Source organism: Anticarsia gemmatalis, chromosome 28 (assembly GCF_050436995.1).
Source record: "Anticarsia gemmatalis isolate Benzon Research Colony breed Stoneville strain chromosome 28, ilAntGemm2 primary, whole genome shotgun sequence".
Taxonomy (NCBI): Eukaryota; Metazoa; Arthropoda; class Insecta; order Lepidoptera; family Erebidae; genus Anticarsia; species Anticarsia gemmatalis.
The window spans coordinates 5,270,272-5,290,231 of NC_134772.1; the positions used below are offsets into that span (position 1 = coordinate 5,270,272).

Genomic DNA, 19,960 nt, shown 5'->3' on the forward strand with positions numbered 1-19,960 from the left:
AGATACTTACATGAGTGTATTAGAAATAATTATCACGGTGAAGGAAAACATCGCGATGAAACCTTTTATGCCTAAAAATTGTTTAATGTATTTCTTCAAGGCATGCTAAGTCCCAAACCCGCACTTGGCCAATGTGGTAGACCCAAGGCCTAACCCTTCATTCGGGAGAAGACCCTTGCCCAGCAGTGGGACAGTAACGAGTTTAATAATTATTTAATTAAAATACATATATTTTAATGTATTAAATCTACATATATATATCTTTATATATATAATTCTTCTGTAAGTGTGTATGTCACTGAACTTCTCTTAAACGACTGGACCGCTGTTGACGCAATTTTTTGTGTGTGTTCAAGGGGATCTGAGAATGGTTTAGATTCACAAAAAATAAAAAAATATATATAAAATTCTCGCGTCACAGTTTTCGTTGCTTTTAATTTACATGGCAAAAAAACGTTTGCCGGGTCAGCTAGTATATATATAAAAATGAATTGCTGTCCTTTAGTCACGCTAAATCTCGTGAACGGCTTGACCGATTTGGCTAATTTTGGACTTGAATTATTTGTGAAGTCCAGAGAAGGTGTCGAAGATATTAAATAAAAACAAGAAAGCGTGAGCGGAGCTGCGCGTGTCAGGAAAGGCGTAGGCAAATTCCCAGGCCGAGGAAAATACTATCACTATTCTTAAATTGATATCAAAAGATTTTTCAACGGTAGCCCGGAGTTAAATAACGTGTTCAAATTTATCAATTTCAAATACATATCTATACTAATATTATAAAGCTGAAGAGTTTGTTTGTTTGTTTGAACGCGCTATTCTCAGAAATACTCGTAAGATTTAAAAATTTTTTTCAGTGTTAGATAGCCCATTTATCGAGGAAGGCTATAGGCTATATATCAACACGCTACCACCAATAAGAACAGAGTACCATTAAAAAGTGTTACAAAAACGGGGGAAAATGTCTCTTATGTGACGCAAGCGAAGTTGCGCGGGTCAGCTAGTAAATTAATAAAATATCTAGACATCATATTTGTATTTGTGTACTGGTCACACTGACTAAAACAATCATCATTAAAGTAACATTCTTCTAAAGTTACGCTCTCTGTTCGACACATACCTTGCTAGGAAACAGATCTATATACTTGTCTAAGTGTTGTAAAGATCAAAATATAGTGAGTTTGGTTGAAATATGAATTTTCGCATTTCATTAAGCACATCCATATTTCCTACATTACGTGCCCGGTATATATGGCGACTAGCTGACCCGCGCAACTTCGCTTGCAAGATAAGAGAGAATGCGTCAAAATTTTCCCCGTTTTTGTAACATTTTTTATTCGTACTCTGCTCCTATTGGTCGTAGCGATGATGATATATAGCCTATAGCCTTCCTCGATAAATGGGCTATCTAACACTGGAAGAATTTTTCAAATCATACCAGTAGTGCCTGAGATTAGCGCGTTCAAACAAACAAACAAACTCTTCAGCTTTATAATATTAGTATAGATATAGATATAGATAGGCTCGCCCCCTCGTGTACATAAATCGTATAAGTAAATAATTTCATAAAAAAATAAAACAATTTTTTTTCTTTTATATACTTTATTATTTATTTACATGTATGTACATGGAGAATAAGAAAAAAGCGTGGTTTTACATACATACTTAACTTAGCTACCTAACCATACGCCATAGCGCCGTGTGTAGTGGGTTCCAATCCCTCCCGGGACAAATATTTAGGTAACGAGCACGAGTATCTGTTCTGAGCCTGGTTGGTAATTTATCTATATGAGTATGTATTTCGAAGTATGTAAGTATGTTTAACGATTTTAAACTCTCGCGACTTGTACACATAATATCATAACACAACGGGTCTTAAACAAAAGACAAAGTTTAAAAAAAAAGTGAAAAGATACTTACAGATTTAAGCCAAAATATTTTGAGATAACTTACACACGGTCATCTGATTCCAAACTAACTAAAGCTTGTACTATGGTAATCAGACAACTGATAAACATACTTATATACTTCTAAATACATACTTATACAGACATATATTTTACTTATTAACATACAGAAATTATAAAAACATCGACACTGCATAAACAGCCAACGAATACAAAGTTTTAGTTACCCAGTAAAGTGCATACCCGTATAGAATTGTCACAATATAATGTATAACACGAAATATTTTTTGATTCCTATTAGCATTATGAGTATTTAGCAATCCATCTTTCATGATATATCTTCTTAGTCCTATGCCCCAAGCTAGGATAAATTCCTCGGTGTCTATCGTTTTCACGTTACAGTTGAAAATCGCCCGGTCTTCGGCACTCATTCTTTCAATCATTTTCCTAAGATTATGGTCTTTGAACATCCAATCGTTGGTTAAGAAATAATCGTATACAACACCCAACTTGTCCAGTTTATTGTATATATCCACAAATCTGAAAGAAATAAGTACATTTTAAAATTACGTACAAGTAAAAGCTGAGTGGTGTCACAAACGGTCGAGTGTTCGAACCCGAGGGAACACACCAATGACTTTTCGAAGTTATGTGTGTATTAGAAATAATTATCACTTGTTCCAACGGTGAAGGAAAACATCGTGATGCAACCTCGCATGCCTGACACTTCTTGAAGGTATATGAAGTCCCCAACCCGCACTTGGCCAGCGTGGTGGACTCAAGGCCTAGCCCCTCCCTCATTCCGGGAGGAGAACCCTTGTCTGGCAATGAGACATTAATGGATTACTTTTTTACATTTTAGACAGTCAAGCTGTGATTTATAGCAAAACAAATTAACAAATACTCGCGCGCATCAGTTTCTGAGGGTGTCTCACCTTATCGAGGTGGTTCTATGGATGGGTGACATAATAGACATATTGAGTTCCTCCGTGTTTCGGAAGGCACGTAAAATTTGTCCCGAGTGTCATTTTTAAATGTCTTTGACAGTCGTTAACAGTAGTCAGAAGCTTGAAAGTCTGACAACTAGTCTTATTGAGGGGTATCATGTTAACCACATAATTGGGTTTTGAAGGTCCGATAGTCAGTAGCTCCATGTAAAATACTGCTATTCAGTTGCATCCAGTGAGACTGGAAGCCGACTCCAACATAGTTGAAAGAAACGCTAGACTGATTGCTAATTATACTCACATAGTTCGAAAATGTATATAAAAAAATTACTTACGAGGATATTTCCTTTGGTTTCCTTCTAATAATTTTACAAATGATGTCAAGAATGAACGCAGGTATGTAGTTAATAAACAAGGCGAGAAACTTGTACAAATGTCTATTAGGCACTAAAAAGATGAATGCGTACCAAATGGCAGCTGGAGGTCGATATCTATCACCGTTTTTCTCCATTGACCTTACAATATCTCCTGCAAGAATAAAAAATCTCCTTAGTAAAATTTTCGTGTCACGATGTTCGTAAACGGCTTGACCGATTCTCATGAAATTTTGTGAGCATATTGAGTAGGTCTGAGAATTAGCCAACATCTATTTGACATACACGTAAGCTAAACTATTTTTTTAAATTTATATGGCAAAAGAAGTGTTCTCTGTGTCAGCTAGTCTTATATATAAGATTCTGGTGTCAAAACGTTCGTTCCCGTACTCCCCCGAAACGGCTTGACCGATTCTCATGACATTTTGCGAGCATATTCAGTAGGTCTGAGAATGGACCAACATCTATAAGATAAGGATTGTCCATCCTTAACATTTGTTTTTTTTTGTATTATATTAAGGGATGTATGCTTTAAAAAATACATACATCCCTAAATTTGTACCATTTTATCACCAACCGCTATTTTTAATGGACATTTTAGTATATTTTATTTACCAAAGCAACGTTTGCCGGGTCAGCTAGTATGTATCAATTACCCGAGAGGTATAAGCTGGTGGACGGGACATATGTTGAGAGAAAGAAATGAAAAATGGACCAGATTAATTACCGAATGGTATCCAAGAGAAACCACAAGAAATAGAGGAAGACAACCAAAGCGATGGGAAGATGATTTAAAGCAAGTAGCTGGGCTAGAATGGCTACGCACAGCAAAGGACAGAATCAAATGGAAATCCTTAGAGGAGTCTTCGTCGAAAGACAAGCTGTTAAGAGGCGAGATAAGCCGGATGCCGAAAATATTTTAGATTAAGTAATTAATAGTTTCTAATCCCTATGTTTGTATTTAGATATTGTTTGTGTGTAAGTTAGTACAGCAATAAAGGCTTATTTTATTTATAAGCTGGCACCTCTCACATGACCACCAGCACACAAGTGATTGACAAACCCAGGGCAACACACCAATAATTTTTCGAAGTTTTGTATGTATTAGAAATAATTATCACTTGTTCTTACGGTGAAGGAAAACATCGTAATGCAATGGGGACTTTGCATACCTTCAATTCTAGAGAACTCTCAGGCATGCAAAGTCCCCAAACCGAAATTGGCCAGCGTGGTGAATTTAAGGCCTAACCCCTCCCCTCGTTTGGGAGGAAATCCTTGCCCTGGAGTGGAACAGTAATGGGTTAAAAAAAATGTATGTATTATAAATACTTAATTATCACTTGTTCTTGGTGAAGGTTCGCAAAGACCCCAACCCGCAATTGGTCAGCGTGATGGACGTAAGGCCTAAGCATTCCCTCATTACGGGAGGAGACCCTTGCCCAGAAGTGGGATAGGGCTTACACTGGCTGGAAGACTTACCAAAAGTTATGTTTTTGGTCAAAGTATATATAGGTACGTCGGTTTTGCCTTCCTTTCTTCGCAGCTCGGAGTCCCAGCCGGCTGCTATAATAGCGTTATTCACATAGTCCACAGGTGCTATAGCCATAGTCGAATTTTCGCTGGTACAATATAGATGGATCACGCCTAAACCACCGCCCAAATATATCTGAAAATATATTTAAAAAACGATACAAACAATACTAGCTTTTGCCCACGGTCTGGGCGTCTCCGTGCTTCGGAGGGCACGTAAAAAGTCGGCCCCGGTTGTTGTCAATTAAGATAACAGTCGTTAAGCTACGTCAAAGGCCATTCGTCCCATATGGTGGTGGAGTCAGCCTTCCTGAAGGATATTTATAAGTTTATATTTACCCCACTGGGTCCTGCCAATGTTGTAACATCAAGCCATCCTGGACCAGGTTCGTAAAATGCTGGTAGAACTGTAAATAAATAAATAAATAATAAATATCATTGGACAACTCACACACGGTCATTTGATTCCAAACTAAGCAGAGCTTTTACTGTAACCAGATAACTGATAAACATACTTATATACTTCTAAATACATACTTATATAGACACTTAAACAATTAGGCTCAGAACAAATAATTAAACAATAAATAAATAAAGATTTTTACTGATCTTTCCATGCGAAGGAGGCCTGCTCCTATGGGAGGAAAGCGTGATTGTAAGCATGTACTATCGAACCAACTGAATCATGACCCATTTTGCCGATAATTCGCTTGACACCGTCAAAACAGTAAGAATTTCATCTCAATTGTCAAAGTTGCACTTAGGACATTTTAAACATGCATATGACTGTGTTATGATGTATTACGACTACAGACAACTTTGACCTTTTTTATTACAGTACGTAGATACGTTTTCGATAAATCACTCTTAATTTGAATCTAGAATGTAAATAGTCTAAACTCTTTTCACTACGAAAAAACCTATTTGTGTCAAATATCAAATAGCACGTCATTTAGAAATCTGTGAAACGATTAGGGTAACCACTATAGTCATTGCCCATCATACAGTGATTGCCAATGTTAAGGAATAATACGTTTATTTTAATTTCTAAAGAACCAGTTCAAATTAATTGCGATATACGTCACTTTTAGAATATTGGTAACATTTTTAATTTATAGAACTCACGTCCGACGTTTGTGCGACAGGTGTGTAGTTCGAAAAGAAAAAGTAAGTTTGTTGCAATATTTGTTAAGGATAACACATTTGAATTAACAGTATTTGCTAGTATTTCTTGTTTTTAAGTGTTTTATATTGAATTAGTATAAAGTTATTGAAACAAACGACTGATGTTCTTTTAGAAAGAATATTTAAGTTGCGTTTATAATAGAGTTAAAGTCAATGTTTTTACTACATAAAGATACTATTGACCAAAATTGTGTATCAATTCCTTAACCGGGTAATAACTATGCTGGTTACCCTATATTATTTTAATTTTTATAGTTACAGTTACATTATTTCCTATAATGGCCGAATAAACCATGTCCTGAGTGGGTATCGAACCCACTCCTGACGCGTCGCAGTCGTAACATTAACCCACTACGCCACGAAGCCTGTTGAAAACGGTAGCAAAGCATTATTGTATTGGTGCACAAAGATTTGTCGCAATAATGACAGATAACAAATTCATTACCAAGGAAACGTAGGTTCAAGCCATTTTCGACCTACGCGTATATAGACGTGTTTTAGAAAATGAGCACATGGTGGGTCATGATTTAGTTTGTTCGATAGTACATATGTATTTGTGTAAATAAATAAAAAAAAAATAACACTTTTGGACAACTCACACACGGTCATCTGATTCAAAACTAAGCAGAGCTTGTACTATTATAACCAGATAACTGATAAATCTATACTAATATTATAAAGTTGGAGAGTTTGTTTGTTTGTTTGAACGCGCTAATCTCAGGAACTACTGGTCCGATTTGAAAAAATATTTCAGTGTTAGATACCTCATTTATCGAGGAAGGCTATAGGCTATATATCATCACGCTACGACCAATAGGAGCGGAGTATGAGTAAAAAGTGTTACAATTACGGGGAAAAATATGAACCATTCTCTCTTATGTAACGCAAGCGAAGTTGCGCGGGTCAGCTAGTATACTTATAAATACGTACATGTACAGAAAATAATACTTTCAGGCTCATAACAAATACTCGTGCTGTTGACATAAATATTTAACGGTGAAACATGGGTGCATCTTACACACCTCTACCTAAACATTCGAGTATAACAGGTGTTATATTATTTATATATACTAATATTATAAAGCTAAAGAGTTTGTTTGTTTGAACGCGCTTACCTCAGGAATTACTAGTCCGATTTGGAAAATTCTATTTTATCGAGGAAGATTACAGGCTATATATCATCACGCTACGACCAATAGGAGCAGAGTAGCAGTAAAAAATGTTACAAAAACGGGTAAAATTATGACCCATTCTCACTTATGTGACGCAAGCGAAGTTGCGCAGGTCAGCTAGTGTATGTATGTATAAAGTAATCTCTTACCAATTGGAGGTCTCACAATGCACACAGGAAGGTCCCCAGCTGATGTCTTTATAAATTCTTCAGCCAACGACTTTGTAAAAGTGTAGGTATTTGGCCAGCCTTCAATTAAACTGAAAGAAAATAATCGGCAATTTATATCCACCCCTTTTAGTTTTTTCCACTCCGTACTGAGGCGAGGCGCCCATAACCGGTAGCACTCACTCTCGGTAAACGATCTGTGGGTTAAGCAACCCTTGGTGCGGTCATTTCATAGATGGGTGACCGGAAAGTGGTAGTTGAACTGGGCGTCTCCGTGCTTCGGAGGGCACGTAAAAAGTCGGTCCCGGTTGTTTGTGTATCGCAGTAAAGTTTACTTAACCCACAGATCGGTTATCGACCGGTGAGCGCAACTGGCTATGGGCGAGAGAAGAGACAGAAAAGAAACAAGCCTGACGATATGGCCTCGGGCCTAACATCTACTTCTTTCAATCTCTGCATCACCCCAAAGTAGACTGGGAGAAAATGTACTCACCTTTGAATAACTTATACCTTTGTATGTTTTTTAACCCATTACTGTCCCACTGTTGGGCAGGGGTCTCCTCCCAAACGAGTGAGAGGGGTTAGGCCTTGAGTTAACCACGCTGGCCATATGCGGGTTGGGGACTTTGCATGCCCTCAATAAATGTATTAAACAAATTTTAGGCATGCAAGGTTTCCTCACGATGTTTTATTTCACCGTTAGAGCAAGTGATAATTATTTCTAATACACACATTACTTCAAAAAGTCATTGGTGTGGCCTCGGATTCGAACTTGCGACCACTTGCGTGGGAGGTGCCGACTTAAACCACTCGGCTTTTAAAAAAAATATTAAACAAATTGTATAAGAGGTTTAAATAAATATGGTGTTACTTACTCTTTAGTTATGGCGTTAAGTCTGTCCTCGTCCACATTTTCAGCCAATGCGATCATGGTGTCAGGAGGTATGGGGCAGGGGTAGAACTGCTCCAGTACTTCTTGATCAATACGGGATTTTGTAGCGTGAGTGAAGGCTGTTGATATGTGGACGAATTTCCTGAAAAAAGCATACATATGTTACTGTTAAAGCCCGAACTGTGGTAAATCCTAAGATTTTTCGGTAAAACTTAAGATTTACCAACTCTCAATGGTAAAAGTCCACTCAAATAAAAATAATTTGTAAAAAAAGTGGTTTAGCTTTTTTATATTGGGAGCCCATCCGATGAATTTGCCACAGGCCTCGAACGGTATAGTTACACCACTGGAGAAGACCCTGGAAAAGTGGGACAATAATGGGTTAAATAAATTATGAAGACTAACTTCAGCTTGGTGCATTCTCTACCAAGTTGCAAAGCCTCCCTGGTCCCTCGGAGGTTGGTGAACGTAGCTTTACGAAGAGGCTCTTCAAATCGCACCGTTGCAGCCACGTGGAGTATTATATTCACCTGAAAAACATAAAATTTGTTAGAGTTTCTTTCTATCATCAGCCTAGCCTTTTTTCCCATTATATTGGAGTCGGCTTCCAGACTCATTAGATGCAAATGAATACAGTATTTTACATGAAGCGCCTGCCTATTGGACCTCCAGAATCCAATTACCTGGGTTATAAATACAATACTCTTTGGTAAGACACTATAATTAGGTATTTTATGTACATATAGATAAATATTATATTTAATTTGTCTATTTTTGATTTATTTTTTAAGTAAATATAATATTATACCTTTTTTGTTACCTTTAAATGAATAAATAAGACTGGTTGTCAGGCTTCTGACTGCTCTTAATGACTGTCAAAGATATTTGAAAATACAACCAGGACCCATAATTTATTATGCCTTCCGAAACACGCAGGAACTCTGTATCTATACTAATATTATAAAGCTGAAGAGTTTGTTTGTTTGGAACGCGCTAATCTCAGGAACCGATTGAGGTCCGATTTGAAAAATTCTTTCAGTGTTAGATAGCCCATTTATCGAGGAAGGTTATAATATCATCTATAGGCTATATATCATCGAACTACGACCAATAAGAGCAGAGTACCAGTAAATAATGTTACGAAAACAGGAAAATTTTAACCCATTCTCTCTTATGTGACGCAAGCGAAGTTGCGCGGGTCAGCTAGTGTATTATATGATTACCCATCCATAGACAGACCTCGGCAAGGGAAGCTTGACCTGAGAGACTGATACGCGCAGCAGTTGTTACTTAGCCACGAGTATTTAGCATTTAAATATAAAGAACAGTATTTTATTTGATTAGTGACTTTTAAGGAGTCACGAACAATCACCTCGAATTAATAACGGCTAACTACTATCGGTAACCATTGTACTGTCCGCACTTTGGGTTCAATCGCAACCTACATAAAAGTTCCGTACCCAAAAGGTAAAAACAGGACATTATTTAGACTTCGCAGTTGTTGGAAAATTGAAGAAAAAGAATCACACATTTGATACTAAACTAAGAATAGCTTGTACTGTAACTAGATAACTGATAAACATACTGCACGTTTGGCGCAGTGGTTTAAGCGGTCACCTCGCTGCAACTGTAGCGCCGCGTGTGGTGGGTTCGAATCCCACCCGGAACAAATCTTTGTGTGATGAGCACGAGTATTTGTTCTGAGCCTGGATGTTAATGTATCTATATAAGTATATATTTATAAGTATATAAGTATGTTTATTTATTTAGAGGAGGCCTATGTCGGAAGACAATAGAGAATGAGAAATAGGAAAGAAACTTTTATATAGTAAACATATTGTAAGAAAATTATATAATTGTACACATAAGTTGAGCAATAAAGGCCATTTTATTTTATATATTTATTTTTTAAGTATGTTTATCAGTTATTTGGTTACCATAGTACAAGCTCTGCTTAGTTTGAAATCAAATGACCGTGTGTGAGTTGTCTCAAAATATTTATTTATTTATATAATAAATAAATAAATATTGTATAATAAATACATACTTATATAGATTAACTAGCTGACCCGCGCAACTTCACTTGCGTCACATAAAAGAATGATGATTTTCCCCGTTTTTGTAACATTTTTCACTGGTACTCGGCTCCTATTGTCGTAGCGTGATGATATATAGCCTATTTTTCACTGGTACTCGTGATGATATATAGCCTATAGCCTTCCTCGATAAATGGGCTATCTAACACAGAATTTTTCAAATCGGACCAGTAGTTCCCGAGATTAGCGCGTTCAAACAAACAAACAAACTTTTCAGCTTTATAATATTAAAGTATAGATAACCAAACACGCTTAGAACAAATATTTAATTTTGTGCTCATCACACAAATATTAATTGTCCACCGGGCTTATCACGTATCTCAGTTGACGACTAGTGTACATCAAATTAATAGTCACTATTCAGTACATTGCTGGTTTGACGAAACATGGTAATCATTACAATTTAAGGTAACGAACTCTGAGGTTAAGCTACGTTTGCCGAGGTTGTTCTGCGGTTGGGTGACCATATTGTACATATCAAACTCCTCCGTGTTTCGGAAGGTACGTTAAATTGTGGTTCCTGGCTGTCATTTTCAAAGATTTTTGACAGTTGTTAACAGTAGTCGGAAACTTGAATGTCTGCAAACCAGTCTTATCGAAGGTTATCGTGTTATATTTGGGTTGAGGAGGCCAGATAGGCAATCGCTCTATGTAAATTACTGATATTCAGCTGCATCCGGTGAGACTGGAAGCCGTCTTCAATATAGTTTGTAAGACGGACGGAAGGAAGGAAAGAAAGGAGTTACCTCATTAGTAAGCTTCTTCCAATCCTTCTCATTCAGACCAAGTCTGATGTCAGCCACGTCTCCCTCCACCGGGACTATCTTATCAGCGAACTGCGGCTGCCGACTTCGCAGATTATCATATAACTGAAAACAAAAGCATTACTATTATAGCCTAATATTAAAGCCAAAGGAGACGGCCTAGAAAGACATACACAGATCATATCGGTGATGTCTTGCAGAAAGGTCAGGTGCTACTCGTAACCGACGGTCCTGTATGACAACATGTATGTATGTGAATGAAGCAAGGGAAGTTTGTAAGGATCGTACCAAGTGGCGTTCTCTAGTCTCTGCTTACCCCTATTTGAAGACATCATGATTTCATGTGTGAATGTACTATTATAGTCTGACAACTTAGTAGGGAGCCTTGAAATGCACTTATATCTGTAGATTGATGATTCAATCTAAATATAATATTAATACAAAATATCCATCCATCTATAGCCAGTTGCGCTCACCGTTCGGTAAACGATCTGTAGGTTAAGCAAACGTTGATAGACATTCTATAGATGGGTGACCGCATAGTGGTATTTGAACTGGGCGTCTCCGTGCTTCTGAGGGCACGTAAAAAGTCGGTCCCGGTTGTTGTCAATTAAGATAACAGTCGTTAAGCCACGTCAAAGGACTTTCGGGCGGCTTGAACAACTTTGACACTAGGTTGACCACTAACCATACGATGAGTGAGTAATACAATAGATGAATTATAATGAATCATCTGCAATAGGGAGATGAACACAGGCCAATGATGATGATGATGATGATGATAATAATATATCTGTAGAAAAAGTAATACTAAAAACTTATTATATGCCCAAAGAAAAGTAACCATACAGGTAGGTACAGTTTGCTAGATAAGTCTGGGGATATAAGTCCGACTACCAAATTATATCTGTGTTGATTTTTTAGAGAAGATGGTGTCTAATACTAACCTGGTCTTTCAACATGTTCTGCAGTCTTTGCTGTATCGTCTGACCTTTTTTGCATCTTGATAGCAGATATATTTTTTTTATTTTACACGATCTGTAAATTTGAAAATCATAAAAATTAATTGTTCGTTCGTTCGTCTCGCTAAAACTCGGGAACGGCTGAACTGATTTTGCTAATGGTCTTGAATTATTTGTGGAAGTCCAGAGAAGGTGGAAAAGGTCAATAAATTTGAATATGCGCGGTATTGAATAAAAACAAGAAAGCGTGAGCGGAGCTGCGCGGGTCAGCTAGTACTAAAAACTATGATCAGCATGCGTTTGGTGTACCCGAACGTGAGGTGAAGCGATACAATAAAAAGTGTCTCCATAGCCAGTGAGGCACCCATAGCCAGTTGCGCTCACCGGTCGGTAAACGATCTGTATGTTAAGGAACCATTGGCGCGGTCATTACATAGATGGGTGACCGCATAGTGGTATTTGAGCTGGGCGTCTCCGTGCTCCGGAGGGCACGTTAAAAGTCGGTCCCGGATGTTGTCTACTAAGATAACAGTCGTTAAGCCACGTCAAAGGCCTCTCAGGCGGCTTGAACAACTTTGACACTAGGCTGACCACTAACCATACGACAAACAAACAATCCTGTTCTCTACAATCTCTACAAAATAGTTAATGTAAAGGTTTCCAAGCAGTTCAGTTCAGATAATCAGCAGTTCGGTAACTCTTGTTGAGTTATCCGAACTTATGCTTGAATCGCGGTCTCAAAAAGCTAATTAATGTTTAATTTCCTATCAAATGAACTGTATTTATGAAGCATTTCATTGCATTCCTTTTCGCTCATAGCTAGTTGCCCTAATTATTTACACTGTAGTATCTGTAGGTAAAGCAACCCTTGGCGCGGTCATTCTACAGTTGGGTGACCGGAGAATCGTATTTTCTGTACTTCGAAAGGCACGTTAAAAGTTGGTCCCGGTGGTTGTCAATTAAGATAATAGTGTTACGTCAAAGGCCATTCGGGCGCCTTGAACAACTTTGACACTAGGTTGACCACTAACCATACGACAAAAAATACTGTTAGTTGTGAAGCTGGCTTCAAGTCTTTTATTTACCTCAATAGTTTCTCAATGAGTTGTTTCCCGATGAAGCCGGAGCCGCCCGTCACGAACACGGTGGCGTCGCGGTAGAACTGCTGCACGCTGGAGTCTCCGCGCTCTATCACATCGTTCATCGGCTTCTGGAGTCGAAATATATGGTTCTCTATCTCTTGAGCTGAATCCATGGTCCTATTGAAATAAATATTACATGTTTATTGAATACTAGTCGACCCGCGCAACTTCGCTAGCGTCACATAACAGAGAATGAGTCATAATTTTCCCCGTTTTTGTAATATTTTTTACTGGTACTCTGCTCCCATTAGTAAAAGTTATACAGCCTTCCTTAATAAATAGGCTATCAACCACTTAAACATGTTTTACAATTCGCACCAGTAGGTCCTGAGAATAAACTCTACAATTTTATTATATAGTAGATGTTAGCCAATACACCGAAGTATTTTCGAAGTTATGTGGTATTAGAAGTAATGATTACATCTCTTGCGATGAAGTAAAAAATATCGTGATTACAACTTGCATGCCTCAAAGTTCTTTTAAAAGGTACTTTAAGAATATGCAAAGTCCCCAACCCATAGTTGGCCAGCGTGATAGACTCAAGGCCTAACCCCTCCCTTATTCTAGATCCCACTATTGTACAGCAGTGGAATGGTAATGTGTTAGTTTTACTTGAAGAAAACCGTTTTACAAAGTAAACAAAAAATGCCAGAAGAGGACACATTGTCAGTCGTACTAAATAGAGTTTTCTGGTACCTACCTCAATGGAAAACAGGCGTATGTGCAAGTAGTTTAAAAAAATATACGTAAGATACTACGTACATGCAAATTTACGACAAGTCATTTACAAATTAGGCCAAGTAACGAATAAATAATTCTCTTATATAAAAACAATTATATTTAAATATTAGGTCGGGGAAATGTAATAAAATGTTTTCTCTACACAAAAAAGCTCGATATTTGGGTACCTCACGAGCACTCTGAAAGAAACCTAATGAACCGTGTACTCATTTGTGATTCTTGAAGCTAAAGAGATTTTATTACAAATTCATACATACTATAATGCGAAAAGTCTTTTTCCCCGACCTAATATCTAAAGACACGTTGACAATCTCGTGGTTAAGTAAAATAGCCGCGCGGATTGATCACTGTGGATAAGCTAGGTTGGTCAGTGGATGGGTGACCATTTCCTACATATCGAGTTGCTATGTGTTTCAGAAAGCGTATGAATCGCGGTTTTAGGTAAAAAGTTGGTACCAGTTGTTGTTTATAGAGATAACAGTTGTTAAGCCAGGTTAAAGGCCTTCGGGCGGCTTGAACAACTTTGACACTAGGTTGACCACTAACCATACGATAAGAAGAAGAGTTAGTTAGTAGATAGTCAAATACACTACCGCCTCGGTCACAGGTAACCAAAATTAACTTAGCATGACTATGTTATTTGTATTAACCGTTTTTGTTGAAACAATTTATGCAAATAAATAAATAATTTTATTCTACTAAATTCTATTTGGTCTTCGTAAAGTACTATTACGTTTTCGCAATAGGAAGACATTACATTTTGTCACCTAGTGACAAAATTATTTCTGAACCACGTGGTCCGAAAAGACATTTATATTTAATATTAAACCTCAATTTCGTTGAAACAAAAGCTTATACAGCTTGGGCGTGACTGCATTTATTTCGGCCCTTTTTTAAGTCCCACTGCTGAGAAAGGGGTCTTTCCCCATTTTGTCCCAGAGTTTTCCATCGTCATCCAGAAACGCAACTATATCATTACGCCATTACTGTTTTGATAGTCAAAAAATAAATAAACGTCTATTTGGTGCGGACAGTAGTATGCCCAACTGCCTGGCAGAGGTCCAGGTTCAAATCCCGGGTAGAAACAAGAATTACATATCAGTTTTTCTGTCAAGGAATGCTCAGTGAGTTGCCTGAATCAGTAAGTTGCCCGAAGTTAGCAAGTTAAGGTTTGACACCCCCGTGTAACAAAATGCACGTAAAAGCGTTGGTCCTGCGCCTGACCTCTCACTGGTCGTATTGGTTATTCGCCCCACAGGACTATGAGAGTGATGTAATAGAGAGTGTACCTGTGTATTGTGCGTGCACAATACACAGGTACACAATACACACTTGGACACTATAAACAGTCCTGCACCGTTGGTTGGTTTTAATAGAACTGGCCGCTGTAACTGAATATCAGCTAGGAGGACATTAATAAATACTATTTATATGATAAATGCGACAGTTTGTTAGCGTAGGTGGATGTATCTTTGTTACTCTTGCACGTAAAAACTACTGGATGGATTTTAACAAAACTTGGTACACTAATAGCTTATAATATGAATAAACGCATCGGATGCTTTTTATCCCAAAAAATCTATTCAAGCGGACAAAGTTGCGGGCAGAAGCTTGTTATAAGGAAAAGAAAATAATAAATTAAAAAAAATACACTCACTTGATTTCACTCGAAACAAACAATTGGCCACAAGCCGAATTAATCAAATACTGACATATTATTTGTACAAGGAAAAAGTTAAGTCATTGCTTCTAGACTAGTTCTTGCCTGCAACTCCGTCTGCGTAGACTACACACACGCTAGACTACAGGTATATATATTATGTATATTTGAAGATCTTCGTAGCGCAGTGGTTAAGGTAATCGCCACGCTACTACCATTGCATCGGGAGGGTTCGATTCCCACATGTAACAATTATTTGTGTGATCCAAAAATAGCTGTTTCGGGTCTAGTTATACTTTGTGTCCGTCCATTGTTTGTATGTTTGTAAAAGTCTCTGCGACATAAGAGCAATTCTTCGTGCGGGAGTTATCTTTTAAAAACAACAAACTGGAACTAATTTCCGTGAGATTTCTAGGATAAAATATGGTACATTATAATATGTCTTTGCTTGGGTACCTATCAAATCTCTTTCATCTTTGTATAAAATTTTACCTCAATCGGTTTGCTGGTTTAGGCGTGGCAAAGACACATACAGACAGAATTACTTTCGCATTTCGCATAAGTATAGATATTTTGTATTTTTTACATAAATAAATATTCAATTTGTTTATTTTAACACAAATATCCCGTTATTCGTAAATTTTGGACGTAATAAAAAATACTTTCTAGAGTTATAACAAATGTTCCATTTGTTACTATTGTAAGTTGTAAGTAAAAAAGAAGTACATAGACTTTTCAAAGTCACGTGAACGTGGTCGAGTGTGCGAACCCGAGGCAACACACCAATTACTTTTATAAGTTATGTGTGTATTGTAAATAATTATCACTTGCTCCAAAGGTGAAGGAAACCTTGCATGTTTGAGAGTTCGTTAGATAAGTCCCCAACCCGCAGTTTGTAGCGTGGTGGACTCAAGGTCTAAACCATCCCTCATTACGAGAGGAGAACCTTACCTAGCTCTAGTCTGTGGCTGGGTCTAATTAATATTTATTTTAAGACAAAACTTTACAATAATACTTTTGGAAAGATGGTCAGTGGTCAGCGTCTATGTATGAAGAAGTTCGTGGCTATGTAACATCAGCCCCACGGATCTATCTCCCAGGCTAAGTAACGCTTGCCGAGGTTGGCGACCACTTTAACCACTGCGCCATATGTGCGTAACCGTGAAGTCTTTTCTGAGTTTTTCTCTTAAATCATTGTCAGAGATTGCCCGAAGTTAAAATTTAAAGCCATAGATTTCCATGCCTTAGAAAGCATGTAAAGCCCAATCGATAACTTTTATCAGTTTTCCTAAATTTTGAGCCGAAGGTCAAAGTACGAGAATTTCTTCACAAAAAATAATAAATATTTTATTGACTCGGCTCAAGATTAACACCCGAGACCTTTGAGTCAGTCAGACCGTCACATCAACAAGATCTAACAGCTTAAGTTGTTCGAACCACGTCAAAGGCCTTCGGGCAACCTGAACAACTTTGACACTAGGTTGACCACTTTACATACTATTAGAAGAAGAAGAAGAAAAAGTGTTCAAAGTGGACCTCGCCATAGTAATACGCAGTACTGCATAGATAAAAGATATTGTTTAGCTGAATCCACTTTGTGCACTACAAAAAAAAAACTCAAAGCGCCTACACATTTTATGATAGCAATATGTTTTTCTCATGTCACTTGTAACAAAAATTTCTAACATACAAAAGCGCATTGCTATGATAAAATGTGTAGGCGCTTAAATTTTTTTTTGCATCTGTTTTTGTTTCAAGAAGAAAACACAATTAACCCATTACTGTCCCACTGCTACGCAGATGTCTATGTTTTAAAAAGATGAAGTCTCTAGTTAAGTGCAGCCATTATATCCCTTCAAGAACTGTTCTTTTATTTCATATTTTCACACCTGTTGTACCTGATTTTTCCTGAATCTTCTTCTATTTCATCTTTTCTGATCTTGCTTTTGAATGAATCATAAGGATGTGAATGAAGCAAAGGAAGTTTGTAAGGGAAGTAAAGTAAATGGCGTCCTCTGGTCTTTGCCTACACCTATGGGCCTAAGAAGACGTGATTTTATTTATCTACGTTTGTACTTTTGGCGGAACCGGTAATCGAACCTGCTGATCATTAGTCGGGTACAAAATACTGACTGCGCCATAGAAGCAGTCATATGTACTACGACTTAAAACGGACGATCGCAAATATATTTAAAGCATTTACTAATTAGTATTCAAATATTCGTTCTACCGACGACATAGTTGTAAGCAAATGTAAAATGCTTTTTTACAAGTAAATGCTGACTAATCGTGATTTTTATTTATTTATAACATTACAGTTCTTACGCTTAGCACATGAACAGAACAATGACATTTAAGTGAACGTTAGCGCAGTGGTTAACGAAGTATTAGTTTATTTTCGTATGGTTAGTGGTCAACCTAGTGTTAAAGTTGTTCAAGCCGCCCGAAAGACCTTTGATATGACTTAACAACTGTTATCATAGTAGACAACAACCGGGACCGACTTTTTCATACCCTCCGAAGCACAGAGACGCCCAGTTCAAATACTACTATGCGGTCACCCATCTATTGAACGACCGCGCCATCGGTTGGTTAACCCACAGATCGTTTTTCGACCGGTGAAATCAACTGGCTATGGACGCCTTTATGTGGTCACCTCGCCGCAATAACCGTAGCACCGCGTGTGGTGGCTTACAATCCCGGGACAAATATTTGTGTGATGAGCACGAATAAGTATCTGTTAAAGACAACTCCCACTAAAAGAATTGCTCTTGTGTCACGGGGACTTTTACAGACATAAAAACAACGGACACAAAGTACAACCAGACCCGAAACAATTATTTGTGGATCGCACAAATAATTAATCAGTGTGGGAATCGAACCCACGGCCTCCCGACGCAATGGTATTGGCGTGGCGACTTAAACCACTGCGCCACGTAAAACACAAATCTATACTAATCTATACTAATATTATAAAGCTGAAGAGTTTGTTTGTTTGTTTGTTTGAACGCGCTAATCTCAGGAACTACTGGACCGATTTGAAAAATCTTTCAGTGTTAGATAGCCCATTTATCGAGGAAGGCTATAGGCTATATATCATCACGCTACGATTAATAGGAGCAGAGTACCAGTAAAAAATGTTACAAAAGCGGGGAACATTTTGACCCTTTCTCTCTTATGTGACGCAAGCGAAGTTGCGCGGGTCAGCTAGTAATTTCTAAAGAAGGTAAAGAAACTTTGAAACGAATGAATTTGCGTTTCATACATAAATAATATCACGCCTGTATAACCCAAAAGTGGGTAGTTAGAAATACACCCACGTTTCGCCATTAACAATGTTAGTCCCATGTAATAGGGTGAAAACCTATTGCCATATTATACCGACCAGGTTATCAAACTACGTGCTACTATTGAGCAATATTCTGACATAAATTAGAAAAGACCAAAATAGTAGCAGTATGTAACCCGAGACCTTACGAACAGCAGTCAAATACATGCATAAATAATTAACTTTTACCTTGAAAAACCAGACGTTTCTGCGCAGGTTACACTTTGCAATGCAAAGGTTTTTCGGGTTCAATTCTCTAATTAAACCAAATTAAACTTAGGACATCAATACGTTTTTCTGTCAAGATATTTGCACTGATTGACCGGAGTGGAGTTGGTTTGTAGATATCCGTGCCTCGGAGAGCACGTAAAGCCGTCTGTCTTGCGCCTGACCTCTTCCCGGTCGTGTCAACTATCCGTCCCACCGGACTATGAGAGTGAAGGAATAGGAAGTGCACTTGAATATTGGGCACATGCCTAAGACACTATAAACATAGGCCGCTCGGTTGGGCGCGGTACAGCCCCTGGTGGGAGCTGAAGGGGGCGGGGGCTTTCGTAGAGGTTGGCAGCGAGTCTAAATTAAAAAAATAACTAAAATACTATATTATCATATAAAGGGGGTGCTAGATTTTAATTTCCTTGTTAATGGGTGGTACAGCTATAAAAGGTTGGGAATCTATTTTATTTTTAATCATCATTATACCACTGCTGGAGAAGGGTCTTTTCCAAGAGTCGTGACTCTTGGAATGAGGAAGGCATTAGGTCTTGACACCGCCACGCTGGTCAAATGCGGGTTCGTGGACTTTGGATGTCCTTAAGAAATGTATCAAACAAATTTTTCAGCCATTCAACGTTTTTTTCTTCCTTTGATTTTTACACCGTCGACCACTTGCGTGGGAGGTGCTAACTTGTGGTAAGTTAGCACCTCCCACGCTAGGCTATCACTGCTTGGGAATCAATGCTTAGATATATAAATAACTTACACGTGGTCATCAGATTCTAAATTACGCAGAGCTTGTACTGTAACTAGACAACTGATAAACATACTTATATGTACATATATACTTCTAAATACATAGGTACTTTATATACATACT

At 37.8% G+C, this 19,960-nt stretch overlaps 1 protein-coding gene across 2 annotated transcripts; it reads right to left on the minus strand.

Moving 5' to 3' along the window:
* Positions 1-1,579: 1,579 nt before the first annotated feature.
* On the minus strand, positions 1,580-15,571 carry LOC142984928 (fatty acyl-CoA reductase wat-like). 2 transcript variants are annotated; one of them, XM_076132808.1, is made up of 11 exons: positions 15,534-15,571; positions 13,079-13,252; positions 11,979-12,069; positions 11,014-11,136; positions 8,577-8,701; positions 8,155-8,313; positions 7,262-7,371; positions 5,095-5,162; positions 4,705-4,891; positions 3,187-3,379; positions 1,580-2,444 (listed from the first exon to the last, which is right to left on the minus strand). In XM_076132808.1, the coding sequence occupies exons 2-11, from the start codon at positions 13,246-13,248 to the stop codon at positions 2,078-2,080; spliced, it is 1,593 nt and encodes a 530-aa protein (XP_075988923.1). In that variant the 5' UTR covers positions 13,249-13,252; positions 15,534-15,571; the 3' UTR covers positions 1,580-2,077. The 2 variants fall into 2 exon arrangements, with proteins under 2 accessions (XP_075988923.1, XP_075988924.1); XM_076132809.1 differs by having other exon boundaries at positions 2,366-2,444; positions 3,319-3,379.
* Positions 15,572-19,960: the final 4,389 nt, after the last annotated feature.